The sequence below is a fragment of the Pelodiscus sinensis genome, chromosome 12 (assembly GCF_052426305.1).
Source record: "Pelodiscus sinensis isolate ZL-2025 chromosome 12, ASM5242630v1, whole genome shotgun sequence".
In the NCBI taxonomy this organism is placed as follows: Eukaryota; Metazoa; Chordata; order Testudines; family Trionychidae; genus Pelodiscus; species Pelodiscus sinensis.
In genome coordinates this window covers 20,591,200-20,615,095 of record NC_143063.1, presented here as the reverse complement: position 1 = coordinate 20,615,095, position 23,896 = coordinate 20,591,200, and the positions used below count along the sequence as shown (strand labels likewise).

The window sequence follows — 23,896 nt, the reverse complement described above, 5'->3', positions numbered from 1 at the left end:
CATGCATTGAACAGAAGGTGAGGGGTAGCATGGTGGGTTCTGCTGGGGCAGGCTCGGTGAGCTGAATGCTGTGGCCAGCTGGCCGGATGACATGGGAGGGTGGCTGCCCCTCTTTGCTCCAGCCACCTGCGGGAGCACAGCACAGTGATGCTGTCCCTGCTTGGACAGCCTCGGTCTGTATGCTGTGGCCTCTGCCTGGGCTATGTAGCGGTGGATGGCTTCCTCTCTTTGCTCTGGCTGGAGACAGGATGCAGTGAAGCAGTCCCTGCTGGTTTCCAGTTCCGGGGGACAAATGTAAAAGATGAATGTATACAACATTATCTTAGGGGTAGATCTTTGGTTGAACGTAAATTCAAAAAGTGATCTTGGCTAGAAAAAAGTTGGTGACCACTGGCTTAGAGGATAGTTACAGAGAACACATGGCCCTCTGAAGGTACTTCAAAATGAATTTAAATATAACACCAGAGGTTTTCTTGTTTTAATTCCCTTTCATCTTTGAAGGCTAGGCGTTTTTCATCTGGAGATGGTACAAAACCTTGTAGTTGGAAACGAACTGTTTCTCTTGAAGTAACATTTGAATCTCTAAAAAGCTTACATGTCTTAGCTTCAAATGTAAGATAGGACAGTATTATCTATTTTGGAATAATGTCTCCAAACACACCTCAGTCACCCTAGTAAGGCAAAGGCCACACAAATTCATAGCATAAGTGTTCATGGTAGAGGTGACTTCGAAAGACTTAAAGAGCTGTACTCTATTCTATAGAGCCCTTGCCAACTGTAGGAGAAAACTCGTATTTCAAATGAACTGAATTGTCTTGACCAGTCTGACAATTTTTGTATGCATGTTTATGTGAGTGAACATAAAAAGGAAGATTCTACTAACCACTAAAAACCAAGGTGAAAGGCCTACATTTCAGTATTGAGGCTACCTGTTTTCTAGAGGATGAAGAAAACATGAGAAATACCAGAGGGATCTGAAACTCGGTGTTTTTCTATCATGTTGAAAGGTGTGGTGAGGATCTGGGCGTGGGCAAGACAGCTACAATAAGTGCTTTTAAAGTATGTGTTGGAAGCTGACCTGCAGCTTTGTCTAGAAAACATCTTTGTTCTGCTGCCATTTTTTTTTGGAAGATCCTCTGTACAGGATCTGGCTTTCTGTATATTCTCCCTGTGGTATGGACTTTCACTTGCTCTCACATTATTACTAAAGACAACTCAATGGGAAACTCTTTGGAGCACATCAGTACTGCTCCTCAATTAGAGGGTGTGCAACAAGGTTTCTTTCTGATTATTGTTAGTTTGTTAAAAAAAAAATCCCTTTTTCTAACTTCACAACAGTGCCAGCAGGTGGAGTTGCACCTTGTTTCTTCAATTAGTGGTAGGATGCTAGGAATTTGGTGAAGCAGTTAGTTCTGTGAATAGTTCTACCTTCTGGTAAAATATCATGATGTTAGTGAGAGATTTTTTTTTTAAAGGAGCCTCCATGCTAAAAATGCGAAGATCACAGATCAAGAAAATTAGGGGTAAATAAGTCAAATGTATCTTTTTACCCCAAAAGCTTGAGCTTTCTACTTCTGTTTAATAAACTGAATTACTGCAATAACTATGTATATTTTAATATTGGTCTAGTTGAAGTCAACCTTGGCTTCTGTCCCAAGTGTGAGCTGCTTTGCATTTGCCTTACAGAAAGCAGTAGTTTAAAAAAAGCAATTAAAAAAAAAATATGTAGCGTGTATATAAATAGGAGAGGGTGCAACTCTGTCCCATGGTGAGAAATGAAATTAGACTTGTACTAAAGCATATGTGTGTGGGTGTTAGCCTTTGTAGTTTTGTCTTTTCCGCTGAGTGGTTTTCTGCATGGTTCACGTCTCTGTTAATAATTTTGTTTTGTTTTGTTTTGTTTGGAGATGCTTCAGTTTTGTCATTGAGAGGCTGAAATTATGAATGGATTCATGGAAATTTGTATTTGTATAATGCAGGTACACAAAATACTTTATAAACACAGAGAAATTAAGCTCTTGCCATGACAGGCTTACAGTCCTAATGCAGGGAGATACTGCACAGTCAAAAAAAAAATCCAAACTAAAAGTGTGGTAGATAGTCCTGAAGAACAGATCAAGACCTGATTTTTTTCAAATGTATGATTAGGCAATGCCTGACCAAAATGTGTGATTAACCTGAGGGCACAGTTATTTTTTCACACCTACTCATGGAAACTATTGGCCATTTATACCTATAATGGATCATTTGGACATTCACACAATTAAAGAGTTAACGAGAAGGAAGGTACCTGTCTGTCTACAGGCTGTAGTCCTATAGGTGTCTGGATTTCAGGCCAGAATATAGAACAGTTATAGTGCTCCTGGTACCTGATAGTTCTATGTTTATAGGATTGGATTTGTGGCAGCACTCAGCATGGTAGGAATCAAGACATCCTGAAATTGTTCAAGACTTTACCCCTAGGTATCCAAATACTTCTGGTCTCAGCTCATCTATCCCCAAGGCATCTCACCTGTGCAGTATCAATATTCTCAATGCTCTCTTGGCCCATTGATACTTATATACAGCTATGGGGCAAAAATGAGAAAAATTCTTGGGCTCAGTTACCAATGGTATGCAGATGACATTCTGTTATGCCTTCCCATCATTGGCTGGGGCAGTCAGTAGGTGGTACTCGGAACCACGGAAGGAGATGAAAGGGCGGTAAAGTAGCTTAGTAGAAGGAGAGTTAATGAGGGGATTGAAGAAGAAGAGTGACATGGACAGAGCAATGGCAAAGGAAGAATATTTTGAGTGCAGCATTTAGACAGCTGGGGGTGTGAATCCAAAATCTGGGAGATGTCCAGAATGAATGTCTTGACTTCAGCAATTTAGAAGACTATGTCTGTATTACAGCTGACTGGGGTAGATAGGTCTGAGATTGGGGTTAAAAAATAGAATTCTCAGGCTATGTCTACACTGGCGAGTTATTGCTCAAGAACGGCCGTTCTTCCGCAGCGCATCCACACTGCCCACCCGCTCTTGCGCAAGAAGATTTACAGTACAGCGTGGTAAGAGAGGGCTTCTTGCACAAGAGCTATGCTCTTTTTTAACAGGTGTAAGCCCTCTTGCGCAAGAGCTCTTGCGCAAGAGGGCAGTGTGGACTCTCGGCAGAGGTTTCTTGCACAAGAAAGCTCTATGACTAAAATGGCCATTGGAGCTTTCTTGCACAAGAGAGTGTCCACACTGCCATGGACACTCTGGCACAAAAGCACATCTCACACATGGCAGTGTGGATGTGTTCTTGTGCAAGACTTCTTGCACAAGAATCCTTGCTCAAGATGTTCTTGTGCAAGAAGCCACCAGTGTAGACATAGCCTCAGTGTTTTGGAATTCAGTGTGGAGTTCGATCCTACTGCAAAGGGCAGCAGAAGCAGTGATAGCCCAACCATGTGAGTAAAAGTCTAGAGTAGAGAGCTTTTAAAAATTGCTTTTCTTCCTTTTGTATGTATCTGCTCGACTGCATTTCTGAGGTGTTGCACTCATTCACTCTTCTCTCCACCTGTACCCCCTTAAATCTCAGTCAAATACAGCAGCATCTATCAGAGAAGAATATGTGGGACACAAGGTATTTACTGCTAAAGTCAGCCAGGCAGCTGTTAACAGCTTTGAAGCAAATGCCAGTGTTTGAGTTTTAGCCATTTTTTTATTATTTGTGTTGATGGCTAACGGGATAACTTCTTTAACTGGGAAATTACCACTGAGGTGCAAACACTTACTGTAGATGGGATCTTGTTTGGCAACCTGTGGAATTAGAGCACTGGAACACTCCTTCTACATACACTTTTCTTTTCTTTACTCTTTCAAACATTCACTGACCTCATTTATATAGTATTTCACAGGGTACATCTGTTTTTGGTTGCTTCGTGACTTGGTGTTCCAGTTTGAAATTGCAGTGTTGTGATTTAAAACATGGTGTCAGGGCTGTGGTATTTTAAAGCTATCTGTGACTTGCACATGGGTCTCTTTTGCTGTCTTAGGCACCAATCCTCTAGTATAATCTGCAAGCATGGACTCTTGTATCCATGCATGGCAGAGAAGTCTGTGCTAGCAGAATCTGATGCATGATCGGAATCTTAATTTGGTCTTTCATCGCATCTACTGTCTCATCAAGAAAATATTTCCATCGCTTTTTATTTTTAAAGATGTTCCTTCATGTTCTTCTTTGGGTATGCTCATGTTATCAGAAGTCCTGCCACTTCCCATAAAAATGATTTATTTTTCCATTGTCAAAATGTATACTTCACCATCACTTTACTCTGTTGTCATATTAAATTTTCAGAATTGGTATAGCTAATGTTTTTGCCCATCTCAGTCTCAGGAAAGAGATTAAACAAAACATGTTCATAATTGGAAGAACTCTGTATTTTTTTGCAATAGAAAAGAATCAGGATTGCTGTATTTAACTTTTCCCCAGCTATTGTCTTTTTTCTTCATTTATGAGACTTATCACATCCAGAACAATTTTCACAAGCAGAGGGCATTATGGCACTTATATAAGTTGTGATATCTGTCTTTGGGGTGTTAAAAGATACTGTGCAATACTAGATCCCAGTGTAATTTGTTCAGCAAAAACAATTGTGGTATTTGGATCAATACAACTTTTTGTGGCTTAGTTTTTCAGTTTTCTCCCATAAGATTTTAGTATAACAGTAGCTATTTTTAGGTCCAGTTTCACACACCTCTACTAAGTAAATGTCTGTCTAGTAATGCATGTCATAATGTTACTGGAATGAAAGAGCACATTTAATTGCAGCTGATGAGTTCTAGCTGTCTAGATATGTCAGTAAATTGTGCAAGTGTTGCTCATCAGCTTCAAGACTGGATGTCAGTTCATGTGTGGTTTAACGCTACTATTACTGCTTGACACCATCAACAAAAATATTCCCAGAAGTTGGTGAGTCATAATAATTTGGCTTAAGGAGGAAAATGATTATTGAAAATTTAGTTTGTGTAAACTCACTACTGTAACTTAAACAAAATAACTAGGAGCTACAGTCGGAGTGAAGCTTAGAAAAAGTATATAAAAATATTTACATAAGGCTGATTTAATGATTAAAATGAAAAAATATGGAGTCCAACTCCTAGAATATTAACTCTTTCCTTTCCCCTTTTATGCATCCTTTCCCCTCAGGTCCCCCCATTGAGATATCCGTTGTTAAAGATGTATTTTATTAGCTTATATATTGGGAGTGTTACAGTGAAATATCTCTTGCTTTTAAAATAAAAGGTTTTGTTTGTAATTAAACTACAACCAACAAGACTTTTAATAAATATAAACAGACAGGTTTGTCAGTATGGCTCAATATGGTTCACAATTTCCTTTGGCCTAGAAGATAACAAGATTAGGCATCAGCACTTGGGATTCCTGTGTCTATACTGCTACAGAAGAAGTTCTAGAGCTGGGGGCTGCGATGGGAAAGTCATTCTTCTGTAGGTAGAATGTTAAAAGCAAGGTGATTTCAGTTCATAATTACCAGCTTTCCAGGTGGAATATCCTGTGGCAAAAATTAGGTGATAAATCAACATTTCCGGTCACTTAAAAAGCAGGCGCTAAATATCTACTGATGGGTGAACAAATTACAATAGCATGTATGCCTACATAGTCACAGCATTGCTACATTCATACTGTAAAGTTATTGGAGATGGTCTTGAGTATGGAAGGCTTTGTTTCAGGGACCCAAAGAAAATGACTTATACTTGTTTCCCTGCAGAAGACTCCCTGCCAACTGCCCTTAATTCCCAGGTGATGCCAATTTTATTGACTTTGTGTTGCTTAAGAGATTCTGAGATAAGTCTAGTGCCATGAATGGGACATTTCAAACTTTTAAAGGGCTAGTTGTGTTATAAAGTATAACATTTCTCATTAGTTTTGGTGTCAATTTAGGCATTCAATTAATATTTCAATGCTTTGTAGAGACATTAATTTTTTTTCTTTGTACCTCTTATTTCTCCAGGATCCATCTGGTGAAGATTACCGAGAGACAGTTGGTGATGAACACTTTCGTCTAGAAGGTACGTAAAGAACAATTCTCCTTAGTTAATGTTACGGCATATTTGGAAAATTTAAACTGAGTTATAAAGTGTAGTGTGAACTCTGATAATAGTGAATAGTCTTTGGAATGTCATTATCTAGGATGGCTAATGCAACAGGGATAAGCCATCTTCCTGTATCACTCCTAAATCCTCAAATACAGCTTGTCTCCACTTTGAGCTAGGAATATGATAGCAGCTCAGAGAGATGTACTCACATTTCATTGAGCCAGGGCCAGCCCGTGAGGCATGGGCCCGCCCCCCCAGGGCGCACTGCGCATGCGCTGCCCGCCTGGCCCGGCCAGCGCTGCTAGCGCACGTGCCAGGCAGTGCATAGCCCCACAGACGTAGGGGCAAGGGCGCTGCTCTCCGGTGCCGCGGGGCTGGTGCTGGGGGAGCCGGGCGCATGGCTCCTGATGGCAACTGCAAGGGACACCACGCGTTCCTTACAGCTACCATCAGACACCCCTATGGGCTGGCGCCCTGGGCAGCTGCCCGGCTTGCCCATGCCTCCGTCCGGCCCTGCATTGAGCTAGTGCACTAGAAGTAGCAGGGTAGTCATGACAACCCAGGCAGCCCTGAACAGTGGCATGTGCTAGCTGCCCCAGGTACAAACCCTCCTGGACCTGAGAGAATGTAATTTGGGTGGCTAGTCCATGCTGTCACTCACTGGTGCCCATGTTCTTGTGGCTTCTTTTTTACAAGGTAACTCAATGAAATCTCACACCAATATTTCTACTCGCTGGGAATCATACCCTAGCTCCAAGTGCCAATGTGTAGCAAGAGTCCAATTGTGGCCTACAGACCAAATTTGTTGATTTCCAGAAAGAGTCTTGATCAGCACATTATGCATAAAAGAGCAGATGTCATTATTTGTCTGGCTCGTCTCCTGTCAAAGAGACTAGCCTTGCCTCCTTTTTAATCGTGGCTCTAACCGTAGTGGAAAATGGTGTAGCTCTGCTGTGAAGGGAACAGCATTCTGTGAACTTGACTGGGACTATACCTGTCCTGTCTGCCAAAGAACACAGCTTAATGGAGCTTCTTACACCCAAATGGTTTGGGTTTGAGGATGAGGAACACAAGAATTGAGGATTGTCAATTGTGTGGATCCACCCGTTATCCTGCCCTTTGGAGCAAAAACAAAACAGCCATGGGGCTGCTGAAGTGCCTATTAGATTGTCCCTTACAGAATGACTGGTTACATTGGCTGTGCACTAGACTTAGGTTCTGAGAGAATGCAAGTAATGTCTTCAGTTAGTTCAGTGTAAGGAATCATGCCAAGTTTTATTTAGACAAATACTATGATTCCATACAGTGGCTACTTCTCCGCGTGATTACAAAATTCGCTGTAAAAATTTTCCTTGGATTTTTAAGATAATTTGTTCTTGGTAAATGAGGTTTGGTATAACTGAGACTGTAGATGAATCTCAGGTTTTGAAAAGCATAAAGATGGGTATTGTGTGATGTTGCTTAGCGGAAGCTCCAGTAGAAAAGGTCATTAAGACTATCTTCTGGAATGATGAGTTCATACTTTTGCAATTAGAAACTGGATGTCTTCTAACAGCAGATTAGAGTACTTTGTTCAGTACTTACAATGGAAGAGTTCATTGTACAGAATACAAATCCTTCAGTATGCTTGTGTTCTTTTGGGGTTCTTCCTTGTAAGTTCTAACCAGATCCAACCCTGCATAATTCGTGAGTTCCTCTGCAGTTTTTCACATCAATAACCCAATACCCTGAGACTGTTTATCAAGATTATCATCCACAGCATGTGCTTTGTGTTGATGAAACTGAAGGTACCAAAATACTTTTCCCCATATCTGTTAATGTGGCTTCTGCAGTTCTGCTCTGCTAGTCCAGTAGAACTTTCTCTACTGGTTTCTTTCTGAATGGTTAGCATAGGTTTTTTTGCTTTTCTCTAGCAAATGATTCTTGGGGCATCTTTATTCCTTTGAGTGTGGAGACATAAAATTTTGAATTTCATTAGAGGCTACTGCCTAATTTATATCAGACAGGGCAGGTAAAATATTGGTCAGCATTAGAACATAAGAACGGCCCATATCCATCAGACCAATGTCCATCTAGCCCAATATCCTGTCTTCTGACAGTGGCCAATGCCAGGTACCCCAGAGGCAATGAATAGTGGATATGATGTGCTAAAATCTGACAAGCAGTTTGTAAAATATCAATTCCTAGGATAACATCTGTTCATTTCTGTTGGTTAGTGTTGGCAAGACCTTGTTCTCAGGAAGCACTGTAGACTGGCAGAGCTGGCCTATGCAGCCCCTCCTGCTCCGGCCCAGAACCCTGGGGATAAGCTGCCAAGCAGGGTGTGCACCTGTTCCCCCACCCTGTGAACAAGCTGGTGAGAATGGGGTGCACGGCTCCCCTGTATTGGAGACAAACTAGTGAGTGGTGCACCGCCGGAGCTGTCCCTGGGGAGAAGCCAGAAGCCACTTCCACCCCCTGCCATTAGCTCCTTCTCCTTTCCCTGAGCTCCCCCTCCTCCTAGTCCCCTGCCCTGGTTCCTGCACCCCCACTCCCTGCACTGAGTCTCCTGCAGCCCCCACTCTGAATCCCTCCTGACCCCCAAGCCTCACTTTTGTACCCCAAAATCCCCAAACCCCTGCCCTGAGCTCCTCTTCAACCCCCCCACCCTAACTCCTGCACACACACCACACCCCTCCCCCCATACTTTCACCCTCCTGCCCTGAGCCTCCCACATCCGCAAGGCCCTGCCTTGACTCCTGCACTCCCCACATTGCCAGATCCCTCCTTTGAATGGCCCAGGCAACGGTGGGAAGTCTTCTAGTAATTAATAATGATCATTATTAAACCAACATTTGGTAACAGTTAGCACATCTGAATTTGCCATAGTTTTTACCTCCACTTAGAATAGGTGATGTTAGTGGTAATGTTTGGAAAATAATTTTACTAGACAGAATTACAGTAAAATCCAATTTATGCTGGCTATGAAAAGCCAGTAAAGTGAAAAATTGTGTTCACAATGTGTCTCATTTTGTCTTTTCCATCTTATTATATGGTGGTGTATTAATACCAAACTCTACATCCAAAATATAGTTTACTTTTGGTTGTGGCATTGTACTGTACAGCAAACTTAACACCCAACATGTGCCATTTTCAAGCTAGCCAGCAGCAGTATTCTTTATTAGAGAATAAAACTGCTCTTGGCATTTTTAGGCTGTTCTGTTTTGTCACTGTAGCTCAGTGCCAAGAAGTGCAGTTCACATTATTACCGGTGTGTCTCATTTTTATGAAGAAGCTGAGTAGTGAGGGCAGGAGCTACATGAGTGCAGGTGGTCCTTTCTCAGTCTCTAGAGAAAGAAAGAATTTTGCTCTGGCATCTCTGCAGCTGGAAAAAGCTAACTGTTCTCTCTCAGGATTTTCTTGGTTATATGCACACTGGGAAGGCGCTGCCTTGTTCTAAAAACACAGCACATTTCCCCGACCCTTTCTGATACAATGTAACCCGGCTTTCCCCATTAGTAACAATTCTATTAGTTTTTCCAGAACAGTTTCATTAATGTGACTTAATTGTGTCAAATCAAAATGCTCTCTGACTTTTCTGTGCACACATACTACTCTTCTTGGAGTCCTGTTGGATACTTCATCTTGCAGGAGTAGTGGGCTAGTAGAATAGCAATGAAACTAGACTTTTCTGAAGTTCAAACATGGCTCTATAATATGGTTATGAATGCAAATATGACTCATGCTAATGATTTACTGCTTGTGTGAAGTAGAGGTGGGTTATGTAGATAAATAGAACTAATTACATCACATAATTTTATGGCCCCCATTAGTATACAGTGAGCATTCTATCGTATTTAGTGTACTTATCCCCATGAGGTAGAGAAGTACTGTGCATAGATGGGGAACTGAGGCACAAACAGACTAAATTCGTTGCCCAAGGTCACACAGATAATCTAAGGCAGGGCCAGGATTTTAGCACTTTGGGACTGGTGAAGAAGATTTCATGTGCTGGATTCTGGTGCTTTTTTAGTGTGAAGGTTTGTCTGTATAGAGCAGCAGTGCGTATTTATGGTGGTGTGATTTCTAAAGCACATTAATGCATTGTACATTACTTGGTCTGTGTAAACCCTGCACGTGTTGGCTCAAAGTTCAGTTTTGAATAGCACTGCATTAAAGCACACTCAGGGTCTTTTTAGTGCACACTAGCGAGGTCTATATGAGCTGATTTGTGTTGGGCATTTTAGTTCAGTTTTAGATATTGCAATCCCCTTATTGCATATTGTTGCTCCATGTAGATAAGCCCTTAGTTATCTGGAGTTATTTCTCCTTTATATGGTCCTCTTTAACCGTCCCTATATTTCTGGATCTGTCAAATTCCCATGATGCTTCCCTGACGTACAATTCATATTCCATCTATTTTTTTTAAATCAAGAAAACTGAGGTAGAAAACAACATTTTGTGAATTTACAGAAATGCACAGCAGGTGATAGCAGTCCATTGGCGGAGATCCAGAGCATTTGCATACAGACACACGATTAGAGAATAAGTCAGAGCTCTTCAGAAGAGTCACACTAAAAAAGACAATGTGGTAATAAGAGAAATAATTGAATTCCTTAGTTTGTTTTACATAGCCAAGTTCATTACCTCTTTTTTTTTTTTAAAGCCATCTGAGCAGCGAAGATAAAAAGAACTATCTTAGCTGTCCAAAAAGAAGCTGGATTTAACTTCTGTGTTGTTATGTAAAGCTTGATCAAATCCTTTCGTTTTAACAGACTTAACTGGCCAGCAGCAAAAGGCTCTGGATTCTGGGATTAAGATTGTATTTGGTAAGAGGACTGGTGCATTAGTGCTTTCTTTTGTACTATTGAAAGAACAAAGTAAACATCAAAAGCATTAAGCCATGAGAGCGGATTGTTGACTCAATGTTGCCACGTGACAAGAGGTTAGAACTCAATAGTGGCTACCCTGTTCAATGAGTGCCATGCAGAAAGAAACAGTTTGACCAGCATTGTCTATTAAATTCAGCACCTGCCTTTGATTTCACCGCTTTGTATACTGAAAATTTTGGATGTTCTCTTACGTGGCCAATGGTCACCTTAAATGAACTCAGGGTCAGTAGAGATGAACTAAGCCACTTATGTAATCTACTCTTTGTGATTGAGATTGCTTTTTTCTCCCTGTGTCACTGGTAATTCAGAAGTTATGAATATAGAATATGTGCTATATGGTGGACACACTTTTATAACATTCAGTCTCTTTTCATCAGTAATTCCCTATTTGGTGGATAAAGAATTTCACTGGACTCTGAACCTTGAACAAACTTTTGAAGTCCACTCATAGTATATTGTAATCTTGGGGAAATTTTTTCAAATGTCTGAAATGGATACAAGAAATACTATCTGTAGGTGAAATATGTTGGGGCATACCTTGGTAACTTGATTTGTTGTTATTTATAGGGCCTAGGAGCTTTGTGCTAGACACTGACCACATAACAAACGCACTGTTCCTGCATCAGCAATTTTTAAAATTTATGTAACTCTGCACCATTAGTGTCTTCATTTATGAATATTATTGTTTCTTTCATACTGAACGTGTAATTAATTTTCTAGGCATTGTTTACATGCAGTATATAAACCATTTTAGCATAGTTGAAAAATACATAGGTTGCACCTTGGTATGGAAACCGCAAATTGACAACAACAACAAAAAAAGAGTTATGCAGTTATGCACAGTTGCCAAAGTCTTCAAGTTGTTATTATCTACTTAGTGCCATTAGTGCACATGGTGCTTTACAGACTGGGAAAGAAAGGCTCCCTTTCCCCAGTAGCTTACCGTTTAATAACTATTAATCACTAATGTCACAAGCCACACCACTTTAATTGTACATTAAAGTGGCTGTTCTATTATTGTCAGCACTCTGGTGTGTAATGTGTGAACTCTGCATTTTTATGGTTTATTAATAGTGCTCTGCTTAGCATGTTACTCACATTTATCAAAACCTGTTTATGGTCCCCTCTTGTGATCTTCTCTCGAGTGGCCGCAAAATTTTGCGGTATCATGAGCTTGCCCATCTTTCCTGTATTAACTCCCCCTATTCAAGCTACCACCTGTGAAATGGATCTTCTCCTGTGTGCTGTCCCACTCACAGTAGCTATGTTTGTCTGCCAAAACAGCTGGTCTCCACCCAGACTGGAAGCTGATAAGCTGGTTACTGTAAATTGGAAAGGGCACCAATGAGCCTAGAAGAAAAAGGAGCAAAGGAAGACGCCAAGCAAAAATTGCTTAGTTTGGCAGATAGAAAAAGGTTTCTAAAGAACATGAGCCCAGTAGGATTAGCAGAAGTTTTCCTGTGGTCAGACAAAGATCCAGGAAATTATAAGAAACAGGTAGGCTGTTCGCCATGAGTGGGAGGAAAATCTTATGGTATAAAGCACTTCAAAAAACTCCTTTAAAGAATTTGGTATTTGAATCAGAAGCCTTTTACTTTGAGGGCTGTGGTTTTCAGACTGATGTATGCAAGCTCTCGTCGGGGGTATGTGAGAAAAATCCTGTAACAGTGAACACGCTTTATTAACTAAGATTTGGCAATCTAATCATGGAAATATTATGAACGTATCTTAGACGGAGGGAAGAGGTAGACTGCATTATTCGGAAGGGTGTTTGCAGCCTAAAAAGTTTGAAAACCACTGTTCTAGGGTCATTATTTCAAATGCAGAAATATAAAAATGTAGAGATAAAAAGCTGTTACTATCCAATGAGACTCTGTAGTCTTTATATAATCAGTCAGTGGTCACCATCCATTTCCAAAAGAACCTTTACAGTTGGTACCAACTGCCCCTTTGCTGGCAACTAACTGCTGCAGAGAATCTACTGATAGAATGGGCATGAAAAAACAGCTGTTCTGTCACCTCTAAAAGTGATTGATCCTTTTTCTCAGTATTGAAAGACATACCCCAGCAGGAAGAATAGCATGTCACAGTCTGACTGCACTATACTTGTTCTATGTCTCTTCTGGTGACTGAACTACCATCTAGCACTACTTGCAAGCACCAATATTTGCTAAAATTCTTTTGAGTTGCAACTTTCTCCCATAGTTTGTGCCATAAGTGTGGGTTTTCTTAGGTAACTAACCTGTTATATTGGTCTGGATAGATTATATACGCTACAAATTAATTAGTGCTTTTTGTCTCTTGGTCTGAAGTAATTTTACAGAGCATTTTTGCCATTTGAGAGACGGAGAAACATAGACCAGTGATGTTAAGTAACTTGCTCAAGGGCACAGTAGCAGAGCTAGGAGTAAAAACATGGCTTGCTGACTCCCAGTCCAGTTTTCTATCCACTGGAGCATGCTGGTGAGATGCTTTAAAAGTATAATATAAAATTTTTCCAAAACCAGTGAAAACTTCTTTTTTCCCCGCTAGTGACTTTTACATAAAGGTGTAACTAGTTTGTTAATTTCACAGTGAAGGTAAAGAAGTTAAAAAATGAGTGAGGGACTAGCAGAATGAAGGTTCCTTGAATATGCTTAAAAATATGGAAACTTTTAAAATATTTTAAATGTTAGAATTTTTATAGCAATATTGGTTTCCTACTCTCTTCCTTTCTCACAATGTTGGCAATGTTTCCAATAATCCTGTAATTACAGACAAGCTACATACTAAGATGCCATAAAAAGGATCAAGTAACAACAGGGATATTAATTTAAACTCCCTGACCCCTTAGCCTTGGTTGAATAACGAACACGGTCTCAGCTGGCAAAACATCTTCTCTAGCAACAGCTTTTGAACATCCCTGGCTCTGAATTAACAAATGGTTACTGTGATGTGTCCCTATATTTTTTATGAAAATGTGTTTTTGAATGTGAATATGCCTTACTCAAATATGCCTTATGCAAAATGGGACATGCAACCTATCATTGAAGAGCTTTTAATCCCCTGAATGTGTATGTTCTACCTGGGTGCATGTGTCATTCCTATATTTAAAGATAGAAATATAAAGTATAAAGAACTTTATTGATCTAGGAGTGCTGGAGAAAGCCATTCAGTGTTATATAAGGAACTTAACTGCCCAGTGCTCAAGTCAATGATCTGTGAATAGTCTTGTGTTTCCTATAAGCTTGGACTAGGGCTAGTTCTACCAGGATGTGTGGCCAGGTCATCTTGGATGTGGTACTTTTCCATGGTGATATGAAAGGGTTGCTTTGGGCAAAATCTATGTAAAGGCAGGGAATCAAATAGTAGGGGAGTTGGCTGTGGCAAGACACCAAAACACCTCTTGCTTACACTCAGATGACTTATGCAAATACCTAAGACTGAATGGGGGAAGGATTGAGCCCAAGCTAGGAGGCTACCTAGCTTGGGAGAAAAGATTATTAAAATCACTGTTAAACTTGTTACATGCAATTTCTTAACCTATTAGAATATTAAGCATAGCTGGCGTGTTTTGTTTTATTTTGTTTGATTGTTGTCACTTGCAGACACTTAAATCCTACATTTTATACTTAACAAAATTACTTTTGTTTATTAATAAAGCCAGTGTGAAGAATTGTTACCGAGGGAAGGACAACAGCTGTGCATCTTTCTCTTTCATTTATAAAGGGGGTGGACATCTTATGAACTCACTCTGTATCAACTCTATGCATAGCGAGATGGGTAGATTTTGGGTTTTGGTCCCACTGGGGCTGTGCACATGGTGCTCTATCAAATCCCTATCACTGAGCCGCCTTAGAGCTTAATTGCTCTCCATGTGTGTAGCTCTCTGCTCTGGGCTATGGTCCCCAACTCAGTGCCTTTACTGGGGGAGACCAGAGGTTCTCACTCAACAGGACAGAGTGGTGGAGCGCCCCAGAGGGCAGATAGGTGAGATCAGTGGTACAATCAGCTCATCAAGGAGGATCTCTGTGACCCAACCTGTGACTGTCACAAAAACAGTTAAGCGCATTAGTAGACTGCGGCAGATTCTGATGTCTTTTATACCTGTACAACTTCATGGAGTCAGTGAGGTTGGACAGATGTAGCTAAGAGAAGTAGTTGATCGAGTGTGTACAGTTCCAAAATATATATTACTGCATGTGTGTAGCAGGATAAAAATTCTGTTGAACTTTGTCCCAGACCTGCTGCCACTATGACCAAAGAATAAAATTAAGGGAACATTCTTTTTGGAAACATGATGAATATCAGTGGCTTCTCCTTGTCTACTTGAAGGGAAAAGACCCTTTTCTACTTTTAATTTCCTAGCAACAATTATTGCCATTTTTTTGTGTCATCTTGACCATGGTTTCTAGAGATTTTTATTAAATATATTTCAGAAAAGTGAGGCAACATGCCACTCTCCGCAGCCTCTCAAATGACTCTGTTTTATCCTTGTCCAGCCCATTTCCAGCAGAAGAACTGGGACCAGGTTGTGACCTCACATTGGTGTTCACAGAGTTGCTCCAGATTTATGCCACTGTAATTACAAAGATGTTTTGGCCCTTGATTTCTTAGATGAGAAAGTTCCAAAGTTTCCACCTTTATAATGGTTATCAGGTTTCATTTAAACCTTCAGTTGGGTCACCTCCAGTTGGCTTCACACCCTGTTTCTAGCAATTATATCAAAATCAGTCCGGTTGTGTTTCACTGTCACAAAAGTATCTGACTTGTCCTGGCATCACAGATTTGCTGGCTCTTTTGGACATGGTCATTTCAGCCAGGTTTTAGAGTGCTGAGTGCTTCCCCGCTGGGCTTTTGTTTAGTGTCCCCCAGGCCCATCAACAGGAGGGGTATGGGGCAATTGGCGTAGGGCTTCACAATGTAAAAGGGCCCAGTGCTCCCAGTTGCAGTGGTAGAGACAGCCTTAGAGCCTTGGGTCCTTTAAATTGCTGCTGGAACACTGCACAGAGCTCTGGGTGGCTCTGAGGGCTGCCTGAGTAGGGAATGGAGGAGGCTGTTTGCCCCCAGCCCCATCCCTTCCACTTGAGGCCCCACCTCTTTCTGGAGTGTGGAATGCCCCACACCTTGCCTTGGGGCTTGGCAAGTCTGTCGGCCCCCTGGCACTCCCCCATGCATGCTGCTGGAAGCCCCTCCTATCACTTCAAGGGGTTTCACTTGATCACACCCCTCAGGCGTGACAGTATGGCATGCAAAGATGTGGTTTATAGCAAGAATAAACAGTTGTTTCTTTTCTGTTAGGGGTTCAGAAGTAGAAACTCATTTAGTTGGTATCAAATTTCTTTTGTAAAGGGAGTCACATTGCAGGAGACGTTGGCCTGGATATTTTAGGTACGACCCCATCATCTTGCGGAACCTAACAAACGTACTCGGCATGTACATGCAGACACACAGAGGCAATGGCAATAAAAAAGCATTTTGCCCCAAATTCAAAGTGTATATTAGGGTACTTTTGTGTGCCTCAACTTCACTTCTGCTTCAGTAGCTACAGAAACACAACATTTTACCTCAACAGGCAGAACAAGTGCCCTTTGTTACCTAGACAGATTACAGTGTTTCTAAAGTCTGCTCTTCATAAAAGCCCAGCTTGAACAGTGGAAATTCTGACTTGCCTCAGATACTAAGGAGACTTTTGTAGTTTCAAGTTGCTCCAGGGTTATATTTTAAAAGTTGAATTTCATCACATGCTTTAAGTTTTGTGGGTGGAGGTACATGATATTTTTAGAGGGGAAAAAAGTTTTTTCTCTCTCTCCACCTTTTTTCTTAACAGATGTTTCATCTCAATCATATCCAAACCTCAAAGCACAAGTAGCAGTCAACCTTAGTCTCCTGTGGAGTAAAAGATAAAATGTCATTTGTTTGGAGGAGGGTGTACGCGCCTGCGCGCGTGTGTGTAACCACAACTAGTCTATGAGTAAAAGCAAATAATAAATGCAGCACGATGGGGTTGTGGAAATGAACCTGAAGCAATATTTCTGCTCTCAAAAAAGCCTGGAGTCCAGCTGCTCTGGTTAGATGGAAATTCCCAACATGGGGGGAAAAGGGAGGGGAGAGGAAAAGAAAAACTTCCAGTAATCTGATTTTTCTTGCTCTGTAAATCAGAAACCAGCAATTCAAGCCCTCTAACCAATCAAGGATGTAATACAACGTGCCCAAAATTGTATTGTAAAGGATTTAAAGCTTCTTTTTTGTGGGGGGAGGTCAGCACTTGTAAAGCAAAATATTCAGAAGGAATTTTCACAGGACTCTGTGGAGAAACCTCAGAGTTTGCAGTGCACTGCTTTCTGTGCTGAGATCAGGGCTACAGCCTGCTCTGGGAATGGCTGAGTGATTCAGTGCAGCCATGAACTACTGGTATAAAAGATTTATAGGGGGAAAAGTCATATTCACTCTTAAGGATTTATATGCCTGAAGCTAAAATCTGGTTGTTTGGGGTCCTCTTCCCCTCTCACTCTTAAAGGAGTCTTTCTAGAGAGTGCAGAGGAGAAAAAAAGGATATTCTTGGAGAAGGAAAGGGAGTTATGCCAGGGGAAGGCTGCTTTAAGTTCTAGCTAGGGCTTTGTAAGAGCCCCACTGACAGGTTAACACAGGGGTCTCAAACTCACAGCCTGGGGTATAGGGTTGCCAGATGGTTTCAACAAAAATACCGGACACACTTGACATTACATCACAATCTACGTTACGTCTTATTTAGAAAATATCGGACACTTATATTTTCTCATTTATATTTTCTCAATTTGTTTCCCAAACAGAAAGCTCAAATCGTAGACTGTCCGGTTCAAAATCGGACACCTGGCAACCCTACCTGGGGACCACGTGCAGCCCAAGCAGTTTCACAATCTAGCCTGCACATAGCTCCTGGCACATGGGTCCCTGCAGCTCTGGGAAAGTGTTCGTACCCTTCTCCCAAGTCCCAGCCCCTGCTCTGCCCTTGCCCCACCTCTTTCCATCCCAGCCCCCTCCCTTTCCTTCTCCCTCTCATCGTATCTCTTCCCTCAAGCCCACTCCCCAGAAGGACACAACCTTGGGGATTAGTGGGGGGCCTACTGTGATGGTGGGAGGTTTGGGGAAACAGGCAATGTAGCAGCCTGTGCGCCATTTCCAAGGCCAGTAGGTCGCTCCACTTTCCTGTGGCAGCAGGAAGCAAAGTGCCCCTAGTGCCCCAGCCCCACCATGGGCTGGCTTGTGATATGGCGGTGGAGTAGAGCAGGCTGCTGTGCAGCTCTGTTTCCGTGCAGCTCCTGCTGCTGTAGTGGGGGCGGGGGGGGGGGGGTGAGCCTGCTGCTGGCTTCAGCCTGCCCTGAGTATAGGGGACCGTTCCATCTATAGGGTGATTGGCGCAGCCACTCCGGGCCCTGCAACAGCTGCCCCAAACCTTCCTATGCACAGATGGCTCTGGACACAGCTCCCCAGATACGTTCCAGCAATGACGCAGAGCATCTCCTGGCTGCCTGCCACCCTTGTGGTAGCACCAAAGGGAGGTAAATTGCTCGAGGGTAGCAGGCAGCTGGGAGATGCACAGAGGGGTGGGAAGACCTTTGCCCCGGAGCCCTGCCAGAGCGGGGTGCCCACTGGCCTCAGTATTTGTGACATGTGTCTGGTACAAACCCCCCCCCCCCCTCCCCCCGAAAATACTGGCATGTAAAATATCCGGTATTTTCTTGGACGGAAGGCCGCTTGGGACATTCTTCCTGCACCGCGTCTGGCAGGAGTAGGGAGAGTGTGGGAGTGTGTGGGAATTTTCTCAACAACTTTTTTTTGGGGGGGGGGGGGAGGTTTGGGTTTGTGGTTTTTTTTTTTTTTTTTTTTTCAACCAATTTTTTTTTTTTTTTGCTGTGTCAGTATTTTTTGTGAAACTATCTGGAAATCCTACTCCTAAGAGTATTTGAGGACTGACACTGGCCCTAAGGTTAATTGTTTGAGACCCCTGCCTTAGTACATCTCCTGATACCCTGTATCTAGACCCATGGGGTCCAACATGCCAGCCACATATGTCTATTTGGCTGGTTGAGTGTGGGTAGTTGGCTATAGCAGTAGCATTATCGTGGCTACTGCTTCAGAACTGGCTGGACACCACAGCTCTAGAGTCTAGTCTAGACCATCATCTTCTGCATCACAGCTGTCCCCACACTTGGGAGTTTGCTGCTCAAAGTTCCACTTTGGTTACAAGAAACACGTTAAAAAAATTGACACTTCAATAACTTAAGAAATTAGAAGTCAGTATTTCACACAAATGGAGTAGCTTAATGGCTGACTCTCAGTTTTGAAACACCTTGACTACCTGGGATGAGAGAAGGGTTTGACTTGTCCTTCAGAGCTCTTTAGGTTAGGGACTACCTTTATCTGTGTTTGCACAGCACAATGGGATCTGTAGGTGCTGCTATCATTAATAATACATTTATATTATTTCCAAGATTGAGAGCCATGCAGTTTGTATGGGAGTCCTTGGATTGTGACATTACAAATGAAATCTTGTGTGCTCTATATAGACTTTAAAGATCCCATACCATGATCTATAAGAACAGGTTATTTCCACAGTGTATTTGTCTAAGATTTCCTCTTCTAAATCAGTGGTTCTGAATCTGGGTAGGGATGGGGGTGGAAGGAGACATGTACCCCTGGAAGGTACAGCATGATCTTACAGGGGTATATCATGATCTTACAGGGGTATATCATGATCTTACAGGGGTCATCTGGATATTTGCCCAGTTTTACAGTCTATATCAGGGGTCAACAACTTTTTCTGAAGTGGTGTGGCAAGATTTAACCCTCCTGCCCTGGGCTGTGCTGCTCTCACAAGGCAGAGGGGGGTGCTTTCTCCACCGTGTGCCCCGTGAATCACCTGGGTCAATGCAAACCTTTCCACAGACTATCAGTTGCTAATGGAAACTCACCACTAATTACATAATTACGCCCGAGCCATTTTGCTTAGTGCTGCAGCTGCGGAGAACAGTTTAATTTAAATTGTTAAACAGATTAAATGTTTTAACTTTCTCATGTTAGTTTATCAAACTTCATTTTAAATAAAGTAAAATATTATGTCCAACACAAAAGGTTTCAATGTTTTCTTTATTTATGGCAAGGGTGCAGAACTTTTTTTTGGGTCAGAGGCCACTGACCCACAGAAAAATCAGGTGGGGACCACACAAGTGAGAATCAAAAAAACTCCTTCCCAAACACTCAACCCTCACTGATATAGCCACCAACTGAGAGACGTCACTCTTCAGGCACTCCAGCCCCCATGGGGTGAGGGGAAGGGACAGAAAGGACTAAGGTTCAGGGCTTCCCATAGGCCAGATTTACTTTTCTAGAGTTGCAGAGTTAGTGGATTTTGTGGACCCCCTTAGACTCCGGAGTAGGAACAAAAAGGAGGGGTTCAGTATACAGGACAGAGCTGCCAGTGAGTGGGATAGGGATGCAGGATCTGGGTGGGAGGTGGGCTGAGGAGGAGGGCAGGGTCTGGAAGGAATTTTGGCAGCAGGAGAGGATGTGGGTTGGGGATGCAAGAAGGAGTTTGGGGGCAGATGTTTGGGGTTGGGTGAGAATGCAGCCAAGTAGCTAGTTGAGGAGGGAGGCAAAGAAGAGAAGTGCGAAGTAAAGGAAAGTGCAGCTTCTGCAAAGTAAAATTGTATCCTCCCTCATATCTCCTTCCAATGTGCACAAGCCCTATCTCAGGGTTAACCCTAACCCTTCTCTGTATTGTCTTCCTGAACTGTTTAAGGCGTCTCCCACAACTGGGGTCAGTCACTCTAAATCTAGGACATTCCTCATTAGTGTGGTTGAGGAATGGAAAATTGACTCATAGGGTCAGCTGACCCATGACAGCTTCGCCAGGTCCCTGGTAAAGGTGTGTGTGTGGGGGGGGGGGGGGGGGGGGGGGGAACGACAATCTCCGGGCTCCTGGAAGGAGCGGGGCTAGGGCAGCTAGCCAGCAGGGATTGCACCCCCTGAGCCCTTAGCACTGTCTGAAATACACTGCCTGGGGCTCTGGAGCGATTTAAAGGGTCCAGGTGCTGCCACCAGCTGTTGTAGCTGTGGGAGCAGCCAGGCGCCATTGAATCACCGGGCCCCTGAAGCAGTTGCACCCTCCTCTCCCCCTTCCATTGGCAGGCCTGCCACTAGGCTTTTGTCTACAGCCAGAAAATGGAGGACAGAGGATGGTATGAACTAGGGATGTGAAAGTGTGACTGTGTATACCAGGGCTACTCAACATGCGGCCCATAGGCTGCATGTGGCCTGTGACCTGTTTGTTTGCGGCCCACGATGTGGTTTGGGTTTAAACAGTGCTCAACACACGGCCCCGCGGGTGGGAGTCAAAACAAAAAAGTTTGTCAATATGGTCTTCTGTTGATATGCTTTTCAGCAGTTAAATTCCTGGACTGTCATTGCTCATTAAAAGTGCTGTCATATTTGCATATATTTGAATAAATACTTGCATATATATGCAATCACACTTAAGTTGTGCTGTGCTGTGAGTATCATTGTGGCCCCTGGGGCTTCCAAAGTTGAGTAGCCCTGATGTACACGGGTTAACAGATGAGCCTGAGCTCATTGGTTAACCTTCCCGGTTATACACAGGCTCCTAGCACGCTGCCTCTGTCTGTAATGCACAACCTTTATGCAGCAGACCAGGGAGAGGAAGCAAAGCGGCGGAACACGCGGGCAGACCAGGGGAACGGGGAGCAAAGCAGAGCAAAGCCGCGGAGCATGCGGGCAGCGGACAGCAGACAGCCCAGACGCGTCTGGGCTGTCCGTTGCCTGCGTGTTCCGCCGCTTTGCTTCCTCTCCCTGGTCTGCTGGAGACCAGGGAGAGGACCCCGTTCGTAACTGCGGATCCGACATAAGTCGGATCCGCGTAACTCGGGGACTGCCTGTAGTAGCCCAATGTGTGTGACTCTGTAACACTGAAATGCTGGCTGTTCCCTCTGGGCGGCCCGTGCTGCATGAGGAGTGTGGGGCCCAAATGTCCGCTTGCGCCACTTGCTCCCCCACGGCGGCCCGGCTGAGTGGCGCAGAACTCATCCGAGTGCCACGGCAGGAGGGGAAGGGGAGCAGGGCGGTGATGTGTGGCGTGACAGCGACTCCAGGCCCCTCCCCCGGCCGTGAACGTCACCGCACCACCCTCCTTTGCCTCCCGCCATGGTGCTCAGCTGAATTCTGTGCCGCTCAGCGAGACTGCCGCGTGGGAGCAAGTGGCGCAAGCTACCGTTTGGGCTCTGTGTTTCCCCGAGTGAGAGGCAGGAGGGGGAGGAGAAGAGAAAGAGAGAGACGGAGAGAGAGGGGCAGGAGGTGGAGGAGAGCTGAGAGAGAGGGGGAGGCAATAGGAGGAAGAGAAAGAGAGAGAGACCAGCGATAGACCGGAAGCTCAGGAGAGAAGACCAACGTGGAGGAGAGAAATCCCGTCTTATGATGGGCTAATTGGCTAGTTAACAAAATAAGGCTAAATTCTGCTTTTGCTGTGCTCATAGGGTACCTACTGAGGACAAGGTATGCTCAGTGCACACATCTTAGAGAAGAATGTCGTCTTTGCATTGCATTTATCAACTCTCTTTACCTTTGTTCACTTACCAGAGACTGAAGCAAATTTCGCTTTAGCTTTCTTGCTTACATATGGATTCCAAATGTGTTTCTTTCAGTACAGGAAGAGAACTGATCCTGTGTTACACTAGATCAATGGCAGTGTCATGTACATAATCAGTTATGTGAGATGAAAAAAATCTCTAGAGCAAAACATTTTCCCTCTTTGTGGATTACATTCTTTGGAATCTGGTAATTTAATATTTCACATATGCCAGGATGTAAGGCCTGCTCCTTCAATGATTACTCATGACTTCAGTGAGATTGCTCATGTCTGTTGGGATTGCTCACAAGCGATGCTTCCAGGATGATTCCGTTTCATACATATCTCAAGTGTACCTTTGATTTTATTATCAAGTACGTATTTTAATTTTGCTTGGAAACAAATGAAACTATTTAAACTCAGTGCTGTTTTGCAAAATTTGTTATTAATATAAAAATTAATATATTCAAGCACCTGACTCTTGATATTTAAAGCCCCATTTCTGCAGACACTCACATGTGTGCTTAATTTTCTATACTTGAGTATTCACCTTGAATTAAATGGAAATTCACGTGCATAAAACTGAGCCTGTGTATAAATGTTTTCAGGCTCAGAATCTAAATTTCTGTTCAGATAGCCACTGTACTTCAGTGAATAACTGGTAATTGGTATTTTGACCCAAAATACAGTGAGCATAGTAAGTTAAAGTTTATGGAACCTCTGCACTGCATGTGCTGGCATTTGAAAGTCTTAGAAATGAAAAATTCCCACCAACATGCTATAGCACTGGATATGGATGCTCCTGAAGTATTGAGATATTTTATTATTTAGAGAGTGAAATTTAGCCTGAGTCTATTCTTATAAATGTACACATTATATAGTAGCCCAATAGAGGTCGCAGAGAAATAAGGATCTCATTGTGGTAGTTCCTGTACAAACATAGCCCAGAAGCACTTATGAACTAAGCAGACAAGACGGATGAAGGAAATACTTTTATCTCTATTTTACAAATGAGGAATTTAGAGACACAGTTGTCAAGGAACTTGCCCAAGGTTATAGAGGAAAGCTGTAGCAGAGCATGTAATTGACTCCAGTCCCAACTACTCAACAATGAGTAGTTTTGCTTTTCTATTACTGTATAATAAAATATGCAAAAGGTAAGAACAGATACTCAAAGCTTGAGAATTTGGTATCTAAAACACCACTATAATAAAATGATCAATCTGATTTTTTTTTTTTTTTTTTAGTGTGAACTGTAGAACAGTAGACACCATTGTCTGCTTTGTTTACTCAGTGTTGTCTGAAGTTAAATGCAGGTAGCATTCTAAATCAGCTAGAGATGATT

At 42.8% G+C, this 23,896-nt stretch overlaps 1 protein-coding gene across 2 annotated transcripts in view; it reads left to right on the top strand.

Annotated features, from left to right (window-relative positions):
* NKD1 (NKD inhibitor of Wnt signaling pathway 1) overlaps positions 1-23,896 on the top strand; it is a 190,991-nt gene that overhangs the window by 106,282 nt on the left and 60,813 nt on the right. For both annotated transcript variants that reach the window (XM_006121141.5, XM_006121139.5), the window contains exon 4: positions 5,997-6,054. In XM_006121141.5, coding sequence (XP_006121203.1) covers positions 5,997-6,054 — 58 coding nt within the window. The remainder of the gene's footprint in view (positions 1-5,996; positions 6,055-23,896) is intronic.